The following is a 17,963-nucleotide window of genomic DNA, read 5'->3' on the forward strand; positions in this document are numbered from 1 at the left end:
CCTCCACTAACCGACCTCATCCTGACATCTCCATCTCAGTGTGTGGCGCCACCATAACTCCTAGACAACACGCCCGCTGCCTTGGAGTCATATTTGATTCTGATCTCTCTTTTACCCCCTACATCCAATCTCTGGCCCGAACATGTCAGCTGCACCTCAAGAACATCGCAAGAATCCGCTCTTTTCTCACTGTGGACACGCTAAAAACGCTTACTGTTGCCCTGATCCACTCCCGGCTCGATTATTGCAACTCGTTGCTGATCGGCCTCCCCTGCACCAGACTCTACCCTCTCCAGTCCATCCTGAATGCGGCAGCCAGGCTCATCTTCCTGTCCAGCCGCTACTCAGACGCCTCTGCCCTGTGCCGGTCACTGCGCTGGCTGCCCGTTAAATACAGAATTCAATTTAAACTCGCCACCTTCATCCACAAAGCCCTCCACAGTGCAGCGCCCCCCTATATCGCCTCCCTCATCTCAATCCATCAACCAGCCCGGGCTCTCCGCTCTGCTAAAGGAACCAGACTGAGCGCCCCTTTAATTCGAACTTCTCATTCCCGCCTCCAAGACTTCTCCAGAGCAGCACCGGTCCTCTGGAATGCACTACCAAAGGCTACCCGAGCAATCCAGGACTTGCAGAACTTCAGGCGTGCTCTAAAAACGCACCTCTTCAGGGAGGCATACCGAATTCCTTAAACAAACCCCTCTGTACGCCGCCTGATAACATGCTGCCTGACCTACTGACTGCAATCCCTGCTAGCCATCATAAAGCGCTCCTGCAGTCATACTGTTTCTGCCGTCACACGGCTAAATGTCTGACCATTGTCTATGTGTATAACATCGCTCACTCTCCACCTCACCATACCATGTACATCTCCAGCCCTTTACCTTCTGTATCACCCCATTACTTGTAGTATATAAGCTCGTTGGAGCAGGACCCTCACCCCTATTGTTTCCATCAACTGATTACTATGTAACCGTGGTTCTGTAATGTTTGTACTTTTGTCTTTCTGTATCCCCCGTCTATGTAAGCGCTGCGAAATATGATGGCGCTATACAAATAAAGATTATTATTATTATTATTTGGTACGTGTAGCTTGATGTATGTTGTGAGCAAGTCTGATTGTGCAACAGTCAAGATCATCGAGGGAAACCAGTAAGAACAAGAGGTCCATCATAAAGTTTTGTTTTTACATTTGTTGTAGTTTAATACAATATTTAAGCCACTTCACTAGTTGAAAGAAAAGAAGGGGGTTCTGCCAGTTCTTTTGAGGTTCTCCACCTAACCTATTTGTACTGAGGTCTGCTAAGCTATAAACATCCTAATTAGCACATTTTGGGTTGTCAGGCACCATGTCCTTCACAACCAGGCTGCCTGATTACTCAGGTCTTCAGATGGGGTAGAGAAGCAGCAAAGTTTGGGCTTTATGCACTATTTTTTTAAAAACTACATAGAAATTAAGAATCTGAGCCGTTCAGTTGATCCAGGCATATTGGAACATGTCATGCTTCTCCCACAGCGCACACTGAGCGGAGCGATAGTTCTTCTCTACTCGCAGCGTCGTAGATAGAAGTGCTGTCCTCTTAGGATATTCGGGCCACTCGGGTGGCATGGTCCCTGTGCATAAGAAAGAGGCTTAAGATACGGTGGAGACATCAGGTCAACGTTGTGGTCTTTGATATCCATTTCTTACCTTCTTTGGCAAAGTGTAATAAGTATTTCCTCATCAGTCTCTGGAAGGTGCGGTCATCTTCTGATGTCTCCCCTAAAGCAAAGTCCAGTGCTCCAAAAAATGCCAGTGCATCCAGTGTGTGGAAGGCGAACCAGCTGTTGTAGGGGAAGAGGTCATTGATTTCAGTTGGACGGGAAGGAGTGTAGGTGACCTGGTAGCGGTAGACTGGGCTGGTCAGGGTCTCTGAAATGAAATGCAGATTAACACAGGGATGACTTTTTGGATTATTTATTGCTATTTTCAATATTAAAAGGGGTATGTTATGCCATTACACTTACAGGAGGGGAAGTGACTTAGCGGGCTTCACTCCCATTGAAATCAATGGGAGCTGAAACTGGCTATTACACTTCTGTCTCCGACACCAGGGTCGGGCTTGGAAGCGTAATGGTCACTTTAGCTCCCATTGATTGATTGAAATGAGAGTGAAGCCTACCATGGCACGTCTGCTCCTGTACCTGAGGACTACGTCTGGCCCTCCTGTACGAACAGTAGGCCAGATGATCAGGGGTTCCTGAGCGGGTCACTGGTGGGTAGGTCATCAATAGATACTGTCTGACAAACCCCCTTAATATAAGCTATAGATTATTACAAAAACAGAAAAAAGGCGTAACTTACCTGATCATTCTGTCTCGGCACCAGTGCCACCCCTCCTTGCTGATCTAGGTTTCAGGTTCAGCAAACAGTAAAGTTGCAGGCTTCCCCTGTGACTGTGACATTACCGCTGCACAGACTGGTGGTCCAACAATGATGTGCAGTGGTCACGTCAGTATTCGGCGCTATCACTGTTGCTACCTTGTGTGTGGGATTTCGGCAAACTCTGTACCTTTTTTTTTTTCCTTTGTTCTTCTTCGGGGGTGGGGAGGGGGCTTTATGTTAATTATTACAAGGTAAACAAAGATCAGAACAATGTGTTCATGGTAGATTGATAATTCCATGATGTATTTGCAGTGGAGAAACTTATGTGGCACATTTGTTTTCTGAGCTGTGCTTACAAGGCACAATCACTATAAGAGTTTATTAGTGTGTAAATGAAGGCTCCCGCTGTATGCAGAAGAGCAGGAGCGCTGTCATCTGCATACAGCTACTTTGTTCTTGGAGTTTTCAGCTAGTATCCAGCTGAGAGCTCTGAGTGGGATGCCAGCTGAAACAATACCATCAGCGGTTTCTAATGAGAACTCAGCACGCGATGCTGATAAGGCTCATTGCTGGTTTTTAGCAAGTTAGCGATGAGCGAATAGTGCGCGAAAAGTGCATGATGACCGAGCATTTAGACACAAAGATTATCGATCAAAAGATGGCTTTTGAGCGAATTTTTGAGCGATAATCATTGTGTCTAAATGGGCCTTTAGGTTATGTCATCAATATACCTGCCGCTAGTCGGGCTAGAACATTGTTAGGACATGAAACCCTGATGTCTGACACCATAGTCATGTAAGCCTTCTCCACACATCGTTCAGGCTGAGAGCAGAACTCAGAGGTGGGATACAGAGCCAGGGCTTGGGCTGAAAGATGGCCTCCAAATGTGTTCAGAAGTGCTAGAAAAGAGGAAACAGAGGACTATAAGAAGATTTTACCACATACTGGAAGATCCATGTTACTGTAAATGTCACTTACAATTCACAAACCAATGGTAATCTTCGACCAACCACTTAGATATATTCTCATAACGTGGGCTGCAAAGAAAAAGCAAGACTAAAATAAACAGTTTAGTAGGTCCATGGGTGAACCTAGCCTCTCTGATGCCTGAGGCAAATTATAGAAGGTGCCCACTTCCATCCAGATGCCACTCACCTAAGCCAATGCCCCCTTGTAGGGAGGAAAGTGGGGTTTGGTGTGATGGCTAGAGGTTACATAAAGCAGGTGCAGTGTCAGTGTGAACTGTTTGTAAGCAACCAGTCAGGCTGATCTGCATCAACAGAGCACTAAGCATATCATGTGGTTTGCAATGGCAGCCTGGGACATTTGATGGCTCCCAGGCTAGCTATTCCTGCCTAATGGGTTGCTGGTAAAAGTACAATATACTGCAGTACAGAAGTATTATAATATATCATAAAAGCAATCAGAAGATTGCAAGTTCAAGTCCCCTATGAGGACTTAAATTTATTGTTACCTTTTATTTACACAGTTTTTACAAATATTAAAAATCTAGGGGGCGTGGCTTCATCATGGCGGTGAGCGAATGCTAGAAAGAAGAGTTCCGGACCCACACTATCTTACAGCCTGGTCATCATACTCCAGGACAGTAAAGAAAAGAACGAAGCATGGCCAGGGGAAACCAGAAGAGGGGATCGGCAGCAGCTGAGACACCACTGAGCCACTATATGCAGAGCGTGGCTACAGCTTCTGCATGCTGGCAGCTGACTGTAATGACACCGGCAGACCACTTGGCCGCTCGCAAGCCAGGGGATACAGAGGTGGCAGTCAATTTCTCCCCACAGGGCACACTGACAGGGAACTGTGATGATGGAGTGACCAGTGCTGAGAGAGAAAGAAGGCAGCGCTAAACAAGCTAAACGCTGCAAAGCACATGGAGGCAAAGACAGCTAAGGACCATCAGGAGGACGTGAGTGAAATTCTACACTCAGGAGATAGGTCTGCCCAGCGTGAGAGCACCCCTACATGGGGATACAGAGAGCAGCCATCAGGACAGCCCAGAAACATATTTCCTGACAGTTGAAATGCAGGACAAATGAAAGGGAGAGAGCCGTACCCCTCATATAATGAGGACAAGTCCCTGAGAAGAGAAGGGGTGGCCACAGAGATATGGTCATAAGGGAGAGAGGGAAACAAGGTATTGGTCCTTTTCCCCATCAGGATGGCTTGGGGCACGGAGACAGAATGAGAGCCCCCATCCTTCCACCCTGTCACCAGAAGCACAAAGGAGGGGCAGGGATCCACCTTGTCCAGAAGACGAAGCAGCAGGTGTGGTGGGCAGGGTCAGTCCTTCGGCCGGAAAGGATGGTGGGGTATGGTCAAATAATGTGTCACAGGTGGCTCTTCCATCTTCCCCTTAAAGATCCATGGTGTAGAAGGCCCATCGGCATGCAGGACCCGGTATAAATAATGGTGCTGGGTAACTTCATTACCTGTTTGTCCTTGTGACGCCAGTGCCCCTTTTCGGTGGATGTTACAAATAACAGAGTCCACAGTCAAGGAAGTAGTTTTTAAACTCTTCACTCCCCGACTACTCTCTTTTAGCTCCTCCCTTCAGTTACGGACTCACTTCCCACAAGTCACACAGTCAGCAGGATAGACAGATAAAACACACAATCAACATAGAGTGAATTGACAGAACACACAGATGACACACAAATACACTTACAAATACACAACTACAACACCACAGGGAACAAACATCAAAGAGAGACACTCTAACTCTGGGCCACTACATAGGCATGGGTCAAATGGAGAGTAACCTCAGCTTTGCAGGCTCTATTCCTGGGGTTTCCACCTTGGGGACACTGGTTCCTCAAACTCCCTTTGCAGAGTCAGACACATGGAATCGGGGTGCTCCAATAGAAAGGGCAGAGGCACCCCTCTCCCGCTCGGCGGACATTTCTTATACACTGAAGTTAGAACAAAATGCCTCCACATCTACCTGTGGACTACAGCAACTATCTCAGACAATGGACTTTCAGCACGCTCAGCTAAGTCACCTTACTCTGCATCGAGACAACATAGAAAATAGGGGTCATCGTAACAACCTGAAGTTATGGGGTATACCAGAGGACATCCCTATAGAAGCTCTCTATGACTGTGTTATCACCACCTTCAACAAAGTGTTGAATAGACCAGAGGATAGAGACTTGGGCTTGACAGGGTCCATTGGCTAATAGGCCTGAGAAACAGTAACCTCAATTACCCATGGATGTAATATGTAGAGTACATTTCTACAACCAAAAGGAGGATATTTTGCGCAGAGCATGGGAAAGGGGTACAATGACATTCAGAGGCTCCCAAATCTCAATCTTACCAGATGTCTCCAAATTAACCCTTCATATTCACAGAGTTGTGCGTCCCCTCCTGCAGGCAGGCAAAGCAGCAGATGCTATGTACAGATGGGGAAACCCATTCCATTGTATCTTTTAAAAAAAATGCAGTCGCACATACATTGTCTGCTCGCATGCTGATTTAGAATGAGCCTTTAATTTCTTGGGAACTGAAGTAGTCCCAGTATTAGATTGGACTATACCTCAAGTCTTCCCTCTTGCCAATAGTCATGTAGAGATCGACTATCTTCACCCTGCCAGACATCCTTCAAGGGGAACCCCTGAGAGAATTAGTCCTGCATCCATCTCGGCTTCTCCGCAAGTTTGACTTTTCCTAAAAGCTTATCCGAAAACAAGTAACGAAAAGAACGGCGAAAGAGCAGGTTGAAAGGGGACCGTAAACGCATCACTATTTAATATAGCACACAAGACTTACACATCTGCCTTAGGAGCTGAAGGGTAGCAAGCGAACTTTGCACTCCATTCTCCATCTTTATTGATTGGGTCCCCACACTTACCATGTCAGGCATCTTTATCTATTGAGTTAGGGGTCTCCAAATAGGATTGGTAGTCCAGAGTATGGGCTGAAACAACACCTAGATTTTAGTCTAGATTTGTCACTATAGCCTGAGGGTCATTAATAGTGATAGCCGCTCCAGGCGACCCTGCTGTTCCATGGTACCCCATTTAGGAAGTCTTGGGCCCTGTCCTTTCAACTGGTGGGCTTCACAAAGACAGGATCCAAGACATTAGATTTTTCGCCTAGAAACTCAGTAAATGTTTGAATTTTGTGTTGAGATTTAAAAGGGGGTCCTGCATTTTCTATGACCATCTTATATACTTAATCTTCAACCCCCCCCCCACACACACACACACACACCACCACCACCATTTTTTTTCTCTTTCTCTTCTCTTCCCCCTCTTTTCTACCACTACCCTGTTCTCCCCTAGCTGGGCTGTTCAACTCCCTCTCTCTCTCTGATTTTTATATATTTTTTTCATTATGTTTCTTTCGGAGTCTCCTCTATTACCCAGGGAAGAGATGTCGTCGCGTAAAAATAACAGCGTATTTGTCTCCCTCAACGTTCAAGAATTGAATGTTTCTAAAAAGAGAGCCTCTCTCCTTCATTTCCTATGGCAGAAAAGGGCACAAGTCGCCTTTATACAAGAGATGCATTTCCGGCTGAACTCCATACCTACTGTAGGCTCACTGGCGCCTGTTTCCCAGATGGCTACTACAGCGCATGCCCAGACTCTAAAACTAAAGGGGGTTCCATCCTGATCGCTAACTCAATTAGCTGGGAATACTTTGAGACACCGGTGGATGGAGCGGGGAGATACTTATTCGTCAAAGGTAAACTTGCAGGCACACTGGTCACATTGGCTTCCTTTTACTTACCCAACTCCAGCCAGGTTAAACGTCCATAAGGGGGCCCTGGAGGAGCTAGAAGAGTTCAGAGAGGGCACCCTGATACTAGGTGGGGACTGGAACATCCCTCTGGACCTCACAGTCATAACAAAAGATCACACATCACGGTCATACTAAAAGATCACACATCACAGTCATACCAAAAGAAGGAAAGACCCCACCCTTTGCCAAAATTACCGTCCGATATCCCTATTAAATGTAGACCTCAAATTATTTACAAAAATATAGCTAGCAGATTATCCCCCTTCCTCCAGCAGATAATACACGAAGATCAGGTAGGTTTTATTACTCTGAAAGAGCACTCTGAGCAAGGTATGCAGAACACAGCTGGACCAGTTGTCTTCTGCATCCAGCTGTTCTCTGCTCGGAGCGCTCAGCTGGTATACAGTATTAGAAATTATATAATAGGTTTCTTACGCAAAATCTGCTTCTTGAAGGGTGGTACCAATCACATACGGCACATCGCTATAACCTGGTATTTTCTGTTTCCATACATCCAGTGGAGGAGCAGGCACCACGTATCCATCCACCACAGCCAATGGGCCGACAAATTTTCCTTTTTGCGGTAGGTCACATAAGTCGTCTGCAGCCCAGTTTGGGTATTCAGTCCAAGGGGCAGACTAAAAATAAAATGGACAAATGATCGAAAGTGTGAGGTTAATGAAGAATGCTAATGAGTACAGTGTTGGATGTTCTTACTACAAGACATATACAAAAGGGGGACACTGGGGCCGAGCATCTGTTCCACTTTACAGGAATTCTTTGTGGCAAGATTTCAAGAAGGTATCCTGTGTCTATTAAACCCAATTATTTTCACACCTGGGCCAGATTCAGATGACCGTATGCAACTCAGGCGCAACTTTCAGCGGACAGCATGCTGACACCTGTCCAATTGCTGTCCGATTTGCACAGAGCCCGCACATTGTATGTTCTATTCTTGTCCATAAAAATGGACAACCGGGCATTCAATGGTTTTTTTTCTTCTTTTGGGGGGAAAGTGGAAATTTAAATAACCGCAAAGGCTATTTTGGGGCTTTGTGCTGCCCATGAAATGCACAGTTCACAGCCCCAATATAGGCTTGTATAAATGAGCCCTAAGAGCTTATTCACAAATATCAGCATAGGGACACAGCCCTTGTGCAGCCCAATGGGCCACGACCTCACACATTGCATAGCCTACTCTTGTCCTTGAAGATGGATGAGAATAGGACACACAATAATGTTTTGGCCCATGCAAAAGATTTCCAGTATGAATAGCCTCATTAGCTATTATGGGTCCATTTGGGCACTTATAATAAGCTGCACCTGATCGGGGGCGGCACAAACATCCCTGATACCGCAATGATGGTGCAATGGTTCTGATATTGCTTTGGACATAATTACCTCTTGTGGAGCATTCTAGAGTTGGAGTACTTTTACTGTGTAGAACCCTTTCCTATATTAATGATTGAAGCTCTTGATTGCTCTTGCTACATTAAAAGGCCTATGTTTTCACCAGACACCTTATAAAAGGAGCACCACCTCCTCTGAACCGCATTCCCTTCTAGGAGAAGCAGCGCCCACACGTGATACTATTACTCTTCTGCATCAACTATCATAGATGTGTTTTACACTTACTGTTAATTCCTTTTCCATTTTTATACTTGCCAAAAGCGCACTATTGAGCCGAAACGTGTTGTATGTTTTATTATTTAACTTTGGCTGATCTAGCCTACTACAAAAAACACGGATCTCATTCCTGTTCTAGCGAGCGCGGAGGACTTTGTTTTTTTCTTTATCCCTTGGAGCTGTACCAGAAGGCCCACTTTCCACTGGGTTTTTCTCTCCAGGCAACTCTCCAGATCTCTGAATATAGACGGGATGGACAACGCAGTGACCACCGATAGAAGGCTAACCGGGACAAGGAGGTGCTAGCGGGTAGCCCCTAATCCAGGAGCTCCCGCTGGGCACCAGGTGAGTCCCCATCACTTCATTTATGATGTGGAATATCAGATGACCACTACTGAGGCGCTGCTCATTTTCTCTATTCGGTACATAAGGATTAAAATACTGCAGTGCATAAACATTTCTTATCTGCCATTATCAAAACGTATTCAAAAATATATAGCGGTAATGCGGTATGTACACTCAAAGCCAACAGGTAGAGGTACGTCTCCTAGGAACTGAGTCTTACCTGAAGGATTTGACTTGTATTGAGATTCCACAAGCACTGAGCATCCTGGCAGCCTGTGTGGTTTAGGAATACAAGGTTGATCTGTTCTGCCTCCTTCATAGTGGCTTTATATACAGATGATCCACTCATGTCTATGGCACGGTGAAAAAGACCTTTGGCCAAAGGTGACACCATCAATGTCCACACTGAGGTGCCTCCTGCAAAAACAAAAATCAAGTGAGAGGAAATCCTCTCCTCCTGTCATCTAGAATAGAAGAGGACTGGAAATATTAGCAGCAGAAAACAATAAAACTTGAATGTGAGAACACTGGCTAGTTTAGTAGCTGGGGTTTAGAAAGTCAGCAGAGCAGAAGATAACTGAGATAAAGAAATACCTGCATGCGCCCACTTATCCAAATCTTGCCTCTAAATGCTCCAAGTATTGGAGACCATGATGTTTGGCATTAAGGTGATGCACTCAGATCTCCAGGGCTGGATGGGGTCTTTTGGAAGAACTACTCTGAGCACCTGAGCATGGCAGATGGTTACCCAGACGGGAATTGTGGTGCAGTGGGTTTAGTACTTGGGTGGCATTGCTGTAGATTAAAATGATGCAGTAACCACTATAAGCTGATGATATTGCATGCTTAGAGAGGTAAATTAGCTATTGGTCTCACCTGAGCTCTGCCCATAGATGGTCACTTTGTTTGGATTTCCACCAAAAGACTTGATGTTCTTCTGTACCCATTTTAGTGCAGCAATCTGATCCATGAATCCATAATTACCTGGAGGGCAGTAATAGGTGTAGAAATGTCATCACAGAGCAAAGAAATAAAAGTAATTCCATCTAATATCGAACAAATGCCTCTGTAGTGTCCCAGAACAACATCCTGGTCCCCTCTATAATTGTTATACATGTATTGTCTCCTGTGGATGCACTGTGCAAATCTGTCATGTCAAGTTTCTGTATGTGTGTTGCACAGCTGCAGCGTCTGAAGGGTTAACTCCCCTAAAATCATTGCCTGTCAGCTCTGTTTGCTGAATGTATCTTTCCTACTGTGTCATGTGGTACAAGAGAGAATATAAAAGTGAGTGTCTGAGAGCGGGAAGGGTCCATCTTCATCTTGGGTGCTAACAAAGAGCCGCATGGAAACACCATCAGTTTCCATGTTGGTGAAGATGGAAGAGGAGGAACGACTATCTGTAGCGTATGGAGAGTGGATGTGAGAGGAGTGACGTACAGAGAGAGAGCAAACAAGACCCCAGTTTTACTAAAACAGGTACCCGTTCACACTACAGGCATTATTTTTCCTGTGTCGCCATTCGCTATTAGGATCACCACACAGAGGTACGTGATTATGACACCCACGCGGATGACTTGCAGGGAGTATTTAGGCTAAGCCTTTTCTTCAGTAATTGCCTGCCAGAATGTATGTGGAGAGATCCCTACCTTTTACCTCCTCCTGAGTGCTGCCAATTCCAGCACCAGTGTCGTGTTACAGGTTTTGCATTGGGGCCCCATACGTTAAGGGGTTAAGAGAAGCTGGGAGGCCCCAAGATAAACTTTTGCACCCGGGCCCATGAGCCTTTAGCTACACCCCTGGGCAGATACATTGTTGGCTCATTCAAACAAGAGATTGTTTAGTTGTTCACGTTCTCTTTCTAAGCAAATGAGAGGCACTGAATAATCGGTCCTTAACCAATTTAGGACCAGCCACAGTAAATTTACGGCGGCTGGTCCTGGGCTTAGAGCACCGCCGATAGTAAAATTACGGCGGTGCTCTAAGTCTCCTGCCTCTGCAATCAGTCAGAGCAGGAACGTGTTATCAGCTGCTAGTGACAGCTGATAACCCGGAGCAGAAGGCAGGAGGGGTTTTTAACCCTTCCTGCCTTCTGCTTCCCTGATATACAGTGCTATGGGCAAAGTGAAAGTAACATTTACTTTCACTACGGGAGCCTCGGGGGGGTCATGTGACCTCCCGGGATTCCCTTCTACTGCAGAGCTGGAGGGTCAGACTAGACCCTGGCAGCTCTGCAGGTGACTAATGTCACCACAGGGGTTGCATTCCCCGGTAACTAGGGCTCCTATGGACGCCCCAGCTACAGTGGGAAAGTGTCAAATAAAGTAAAAAAAAAAAAAGTGAATGTCCCCCAGAGGTCTTGTATGGCGTCATGGGGAACACAGATAGTAAAAAACACAATTACATAAATAAGTAAAACAAAACAGAATAAAACTACATACATAAGAAAGAGAATAACACAAAGCAGACGCCAACAAAAACCGTCGCCGTATGCGCCCTGTAAACCAAAACCATACATACTATATATCAAAATGTCCGGAATAAATAGAGGAACCCATTCCCATACTTTATTTTAGTGTAAATATAAAAATAATTTAAAAAAAACTATAAATGTTAAAAAAATCTTTTTTTTTAGCATTTTACCCCCAATAAAACTAAAAAACGGGGAAAAAAAGTCAGTGAAACAGATATTAAAAAAATAGTCCTATATGTCACGGAAATAAAAACACAGCAAAAATAATTTAGTAGCTAAAGGAAAAAAAATAGAGCAGTAAAATTGCAACAAGGGTAAAATCCCTAAAAAGTGTCTGGTCCTTAAGGTACAAAACAACCTGGTCCTTAAGGGGTTAAACCGAATGATAAGTGAACGAGCCAACGAGGATTTTATTGTCTGCATAAAATGAACAGCGGACAAGAAATGAATGATTATCGTTCGGTCGTTGGCTTGCGTCTAGACTGAACAATTATCACTCACTTTCGCTCCTTTCAATGATTATCGTTAGAGATGAGCGAACGTACTCGTCCGAGCTTGATGCTCGGGCGAATATTAGGGTGTTCGGGATGTTCGTTATTCGTAACGAACACCACACGATGTTCGGATGTTCGGGTTACTTTAACTTTCTTCCCTGAGAAATCTTTTCTATATGCGCTCAATGGGGCCGGCGGCAGCAGCGCCAACCCCATTGAGAACATATAGAAGACAAATCGTTCTTCTCTGCCACAGCTGTAACAGCTGTGACAGAGAAGAACGATGTTTGCCCATTGAATTCAATGGAACCGGCAATACAGCCGACTCCACTGAATGCAATGGGCTGCCGGCGATCGCGGGATGAATTGTCGGAAAGGGGTTAAATATATAAGCCCTTCCCTGCAATTCATCCAGAAATGTGTAAAAATAAAATATATATATATACTCACCTGGTGCCCGCAGACGGAGTTCAGCACGGCAGGCTGCAGTTCTCCTGAACTGCTCTGAACAGCTGTGAGTAGTATTCAGCAGCCGGGGATTTAAAATCCCCGCCTGCTGAATAAGATGCCTCTGATTGGTCACAGCCTGACCAATCAGAGGCCAGCCCTCACTCACACCCATTCATGAATTCATGAATGGGTGAGTGAGGGCTGCCTCTGATTGGCTCAGGGGCAGGAGAGCTCTCCTGCCCCTGAGCCAATCAGAGGCAGCCCTCACTCACCCATTCATGAATTCATGAATGGGTGTGAGTGAGGGCTGGCCTCTGATTGGTCAGGCTGTGACCAATCAGAGGCATCTTATTCAGCAGGCGGGGATTTTAAATCCCCGGCTGCTGAATACTACTCACAGCTGTTCAGAGCAGTTCAGGAGAACTGCAGCCTGCCGCGCTGAACTCCGTCTGCGGGCACCAGGTGAGTATATATATATTTTTTATTTTTACACATTTCTGGATGAATTGCAGGGAAGGGCTTATATATTTAACCCCTTTCCGACAATTCATCCCGCGATCGCCGGCAGCCCATTGCATTCAGTGGAGTCGGCTGTATTGACGGCTCCACTGAATTCAATGGGCTAACATCGTCCCTATTCGTTGCTGTGTGGTTCCCATCATTTTCTTGAATTGCCCAGATTTTCACACATGAAAACCTTAGCGAGCATCGGCGAAATACAAAAATGTTCCGGTCGCCCATTGACTTCAATGGGGTTCGTTATTCGAAACGAACACCCGAACATCGCGGGAAGTTCGTTTCGAATAACGCGAACCCGAACATTTTGGTGTTCGCTCATCTTTAATTATCGTTCCGTCTAAAAAGCACCTTCAGTCATTGAGATCAGCCAGACCCAGAGTGATGACCTGATGTTGGAACCAGGCCGGAAGTAGAGGCGCCACCAGAGCTGGACCTTAACTTGGAATGGGTAAGTTTTTCCCTTCCTGGATAACTCCTATAAAGTCTACTGACCAGGGTGGTTTGAGGGAAAAAGTTGCTTGGAGCAAACAACTCTGAAGCAAGTACCTTCACCAAAATCGGTTTGTTTTCACACAAACTTGGAAGTAATGCTAAAAAGTGTATTATACATTTAGAAATGTGCTGAGTCACTATTAGCAATGACAGGACCAGCCGGGTACGCTGACGCTCCACAGCTGATTATATTAATTACATGTTCGTATGCTTGCTGTTAATTTACCAAGACTGTCCACACCTAGGGGTGTAACGATATTGGGAATGCAACTTCCATGTTCTACTAAACTTTATGCATCCTGAATTTTAGCATTATGACTTTTATAAATTTTTGTGCACCTGGAATTTTGCAGTAAGATGGCGAAGAACAGGTTTTCAAATACTCTAGCAAAACAGATATACCGTGTTATGCCTAGTGCATGTGCTGAGGGGGCGGAGCATGGTACAAAGACCACTAGAGAGAGAATCCCTGCATCATGCTCCGCCCCTCACTACCTGCACTAGGTATAACACCGCATCAGTTTTATCAGTGATCCTTTATTTAATTGAGTCAACTATGGTAGGTTACCTGGAGACATGCATTTATATAGAAAGATTCATATACTGAAAATGGACTATCATCAAAGAGGTTAGGTGGGTACTGTACTTACCGGATGTCTTGGTGGGGGATCCTTCTCTTAGCAGCTGCAAAGCCATGAATCCAAATGCATTTAGACGGTAGTTTAAGCTAACATGGACCATCTGGCTGTAGCTCGTTAGTTCCTCTGTAGGACAATACCCAGGGACTGATCCACTACCGAGGACAAGAGATCCACCATGAATCCAGACCATAACAGGTAAGTTTGCATTGTGATCCAGTGAGGGTGTCCATACATTGACGTAGAGGCAATCTTCTGATCCCATCACTTCACCTGTTGCACTAAGAGGGATCACTTGGGCACACATGGATTTGAACTTGGTAGCATCCAGAGTGTCAGTCCAGCAGGTAGGTTCCTGTGGGGGTCTCCACCGTAATGATCCATTGGGAGGTAGTGCATATGGAATCCCTTTAAAGGTGTAAGTCTTATCACAGTGCTGTCCACGTACTTTGCCATATGATGTAGTCACATCTACCGAGGTGCATGGGGAATTTCCGGATTGATACGCCAAACTGGTCGCCACCAAGCACACTATCACGATACCCTCAAACATGGCTGCCATAGTCTTGAAAGTTGGAGAGTTGCAAGAAGGGTCTGGTATATCAAGGTCCTTGTCTAGAGATGTGTCCTCCTCCTCTTTATCATCTAAGTGGACCAAATGTTTATATTCAGATTGGGATCCCACCTCTCCTTGCGTGTTCACACGTCTGCCAATCATGTAGAGACAGGTTAAACAGAGGAGATATAGACACCCAGTCTTGCCTTCAGGCTCAAAGGAACTTGCCAAGCAAGATTGATGGTAGCACCTTCTTATTAGCATTACATGGTGTGCGGGCGTATCCTTAAGGCTGGGTTCATACGGGAAGGAATTGCCGCAGAATTTCCGTGTGGAAATTCCCTCAACGCAATTCCACCCGCGGCTCCTAATCCCGGGAATACCCAGCAAAGTGGCCGAGATTTTGCAAAAATCACGTCCACATGCTGTGGCCAAGCCGCACTGAAACTGACATGCCGCGCGGAAAACAAAGACACGGCATGTCAATTCTTTTTTTTATTTCCGCAGCGGCCTCTCTCCTCTCTGGCCATAGCGGAGATGCAGACGTCGAAGCTGCTTCAAAACCCGCGACTGCAGCCATGGGTTTTAAAGCTGCGCTTACCCCGTGGAAATCCCATTTTGTTTTGGTGCGGCCAGGCCACGAGATTTCTGCTGGTTTTGTGTCCTGTGAGAGCCCAGCCTTAAGGAGCTTTGATAATAAATGTGATTAAAAAAATGGCAGTCATCTTGTGGTATCAATACTTGTAGAAAACCCCTGCAGATGGTGGAATTTATAGTCACAAATCTTCAAGCAAGCTACAAAGAAAAAATAAAATTGAGAGTAAAATTTGGGAAACCTTATATGGTTTGCGCCACATTTATCATTTGTAGACACATTTACACACTTTTTATGACTTGTCCAACTAAGGGCTCCTTCACCATTGGTGCAGATTTTGACTGGATATCAGCTGCATATCCTCAACTGATTTCATACTATGCGGCGCTTTCTCTCACCTCCTCAGCGCTCCCCAGCTTCCATTTCCCAGCGGCCTGTAGTGGCGTCACCTGACCAGACCGCTGAGAACCATAAGCTGGGGAGCGCTGACTGCAGGAAGCCTTTCAGAGGAGGTGAGGGTGAGCACCACATAGTATAAGATCAGCTGCGGATACGTAGCTGATTTCCAGTCAACATCCGCAGCAATGATACAGATTTTGCCTGTTTTTTTATTGGTTCATATTGGGCAGACTGATTTTGTTAGCACTCACCCCTCCCCCACCCTGGGTTGAGTTGAGTGGCTGCCCATTTAGTCTGTACATGAACATTTTGCTCCTCTATATTGCAATCTGGCTTGCTACATGCTACAAGGGTATATGGCTATTGAGCCTTCCCTGCAATAAATATCTTGTATCTGGCTTCGTTATCTGTGAGTTGTCCCCTATATCAGCTATAGCAACAATAGTGACCCCCACAGTAACCCCCTATACTAGCCCCAGCAATAATAGTGCCCCCCCACAGTAGCCCCATCCAGCAATAATAGTGACCCCCCCCCAGTAGCCCCAGTAATAAAAGTGACCCCCCCACAGTAGCCACAGTAGTAATAGTAACCCCCACTGTAGTCCCAATGTAGTGGCCCAGAGTTAATGGGGCCCCTCCATAAGTATGAAAGTATTTCTCTTTTGCCTTTGTATTGTCAGTTTCTTGTATGTTGCATCAATTTGATGTGTATTGCACCTCTGCAGCACTGAATGGGTTAACGTCTGGGTTATGTCTGGAAAATGTATCTTGTTGTATGTCATTTGACTATGTTTCTGATATGCGTTTGCAAGGTGGATGCTAATCAGTCTAGAAGCCAGACTGTCTAGAGAATTCAGTCTATGCAAGCGAGTGGTGGAGAGAGCTTCAGTTGAGTAGGAGAAACTGTGCCTTGTCCTACGAGGATAATGGGATGTCAGAAAAAAGTCTGCGCTCAGTATGGAGTAGAAACTAAGGACAACTAGTGTATAAACATCACGAACAAAGTGGTTTGTTGTGACACTTACTTGGAAAGGAGGGGGGTATGATGCACAGATGCCCCCTCCTATGAGTGTCTTCCACAGGATGCAAAACTATGTTCCACAGCGCATAGTAGTGAACAGGATACTTTAATTAGGCAACGCGTTTCGGTGCAATATAAAGCACCTTTCTCAAGCCATAGTTTCCTGAGAGGAAGGAAGAGAGAAAGGAGCTGCCAGGCAGCTCTGAGTGCTATTTCTGTCAAGTGAGTGTTTGACCGGTAGAGAGCTAGAGCGAGAGTAAGGGCCCACTTACACGCAAAGATTATCGCTAAAAAAAAAAAAAAAAAATCGCTCAAATGGCAGTTTGAGGGACAGTTTTGAGCGATCGCTAATTAGCTACTTAAGAGTTTATTAGAGTGCAAATGAAGACGGCCACTGTATGCAGAAGACAGTGGCTGCGCTGTCATGTGCATACAACTGCTTTGTTCTTGGAGCTATTAGCTGGTATCCTGCTGAGAGCTCCGGCGGGATACCAGCTGAAACAATACCATCAGCGGTATCCCCCTTAGAAATCAGATGACTCTTATCACTGATCGCTAGAAGTTAGCGATGAATGAATAGTGCACGAAAAGTGCATGATGGCTGCGTGTTTGAACACAATGATTATCGCTCAAAAGCCATCTTTTGAGCGATAATCATTGTGTCTAAATGGGCCTTAAAAGAGAGTGACAGAACAGGAACAGAACCCCGCAGATAACTTTGGACTGTGGATTCTTCTGATGTCCTGTGATTTTCCTCCCTGTCGCACCACTTTGTGTTTGGCACCACTCCCTGCTGACATGTGTATATCTACTGTTTTGGACTGTAAATAACTTTTGAAGTAAACGACCACTGCCGACCATTACCGGCTTTGTTCTTTAAACGTTTCCCTGTGTGTTGACTACTTATTTCTACTATCTGGAGGATTCACCACAGAGGAAGGAACAGTGGCGTTATGAGTGACAGGATTTTCAAGGTAAAACCACTACCAGGTTTCCACCCCCCCCCATGTGAAACTCCCCCAGCGGTCACTTGGACGCGTCCCGTGCTACCCCCATGGGAGGAGATGGTAGAGCCCCTCGACTAGGCCTAACTCTACCCCGCTATTGTGCTAGATCATATTTTCTCCAGCAGGCTTCGGGGTATTTCTGTAGCTTCCAAATTGTATAGTGTGCACACATCATCGACCAGATCAGACACAAATGCTGGTCTAAACCGGGAGAGTCTC

At 45.6% G+C, this 17,963-nt stretch overlaps 1 protein-coding gene across 1 annotated transcript; it reads right to left on the reverse strand.

Moving 5' to 3' along the window:
* Positions 1-1,166: 1,166 nt before the first annotated feature.
* LOC136582372 (para-nitrobenzyl esterase-like) lies at positions 1,167-14,917 on the reverse strand. Its single transcript, XM_066583366.1, has 8 exons — positions 14,179-14,917; positions 9,977-10,084; positions 9,321-9,517; positions 7,565-7,767; positions 3,344-3,402; positions 3,097-3,264; positions 1,691-1,912; positions 1,167-1,614 (listed from the first exon to the last, which is right to left on the reverse strand). The coding sequence occupies exons 1-8, from the start codon at positions 14,882-14,884 to the stop codon at positions 1,472-1,474; spliced, it is 1,806 nt and encodes a 601-aa protein (XP_066439463.1). The 5' UTR covers positions 14,885-14,917; the 3' UTR covers positions 1,167-1,471.
* Positions 14,918-17,963: the final 3,046 nt, after the last annotated feature.

The sequence above is a fragment of the Eleutherodactylus coqui genome, chromosome 11, assembly GCF_035609145.1.
Source record: "Eleutherodactylus coqui strain aEleCoq1 chromosome 11, aEleCoq1.hap1, whole genome shotgun sequence".
In the NCBI taxonomy this organism is placed as follows: Eukaryota; Metazoa; Chordata; class Amphibia; order Anura; family Eleutherodactylidae; genus Eleutherodactylus; species Eleutherodactylus coqui.

Excerpts from the sequence above, each read along its gene's own strand:
- LOC136582372 (XM_066583366.1), bottom strand. The coding sequence starts at position 14,884 with ATGATTGGCAGACGTGTGAACACGCAAGGAGAGGTGGGATCCCAATCT. Across the intron at positions 1,913-3,096 it reads TCTAGCCCGACTAGCGGCAG|AGACCCTGACCAGCCCAGTC; the intron begins GTATATTGATGA and ends ATTTCATTTCAG. Across the intron at positions 1,615-1,690 it reads ATTACACTTTGCCAAAGAAG|GGACCATGCCACCCGAGTGG; the intron begins GTAAGAAATGGA and ends TCTTATGCACAG.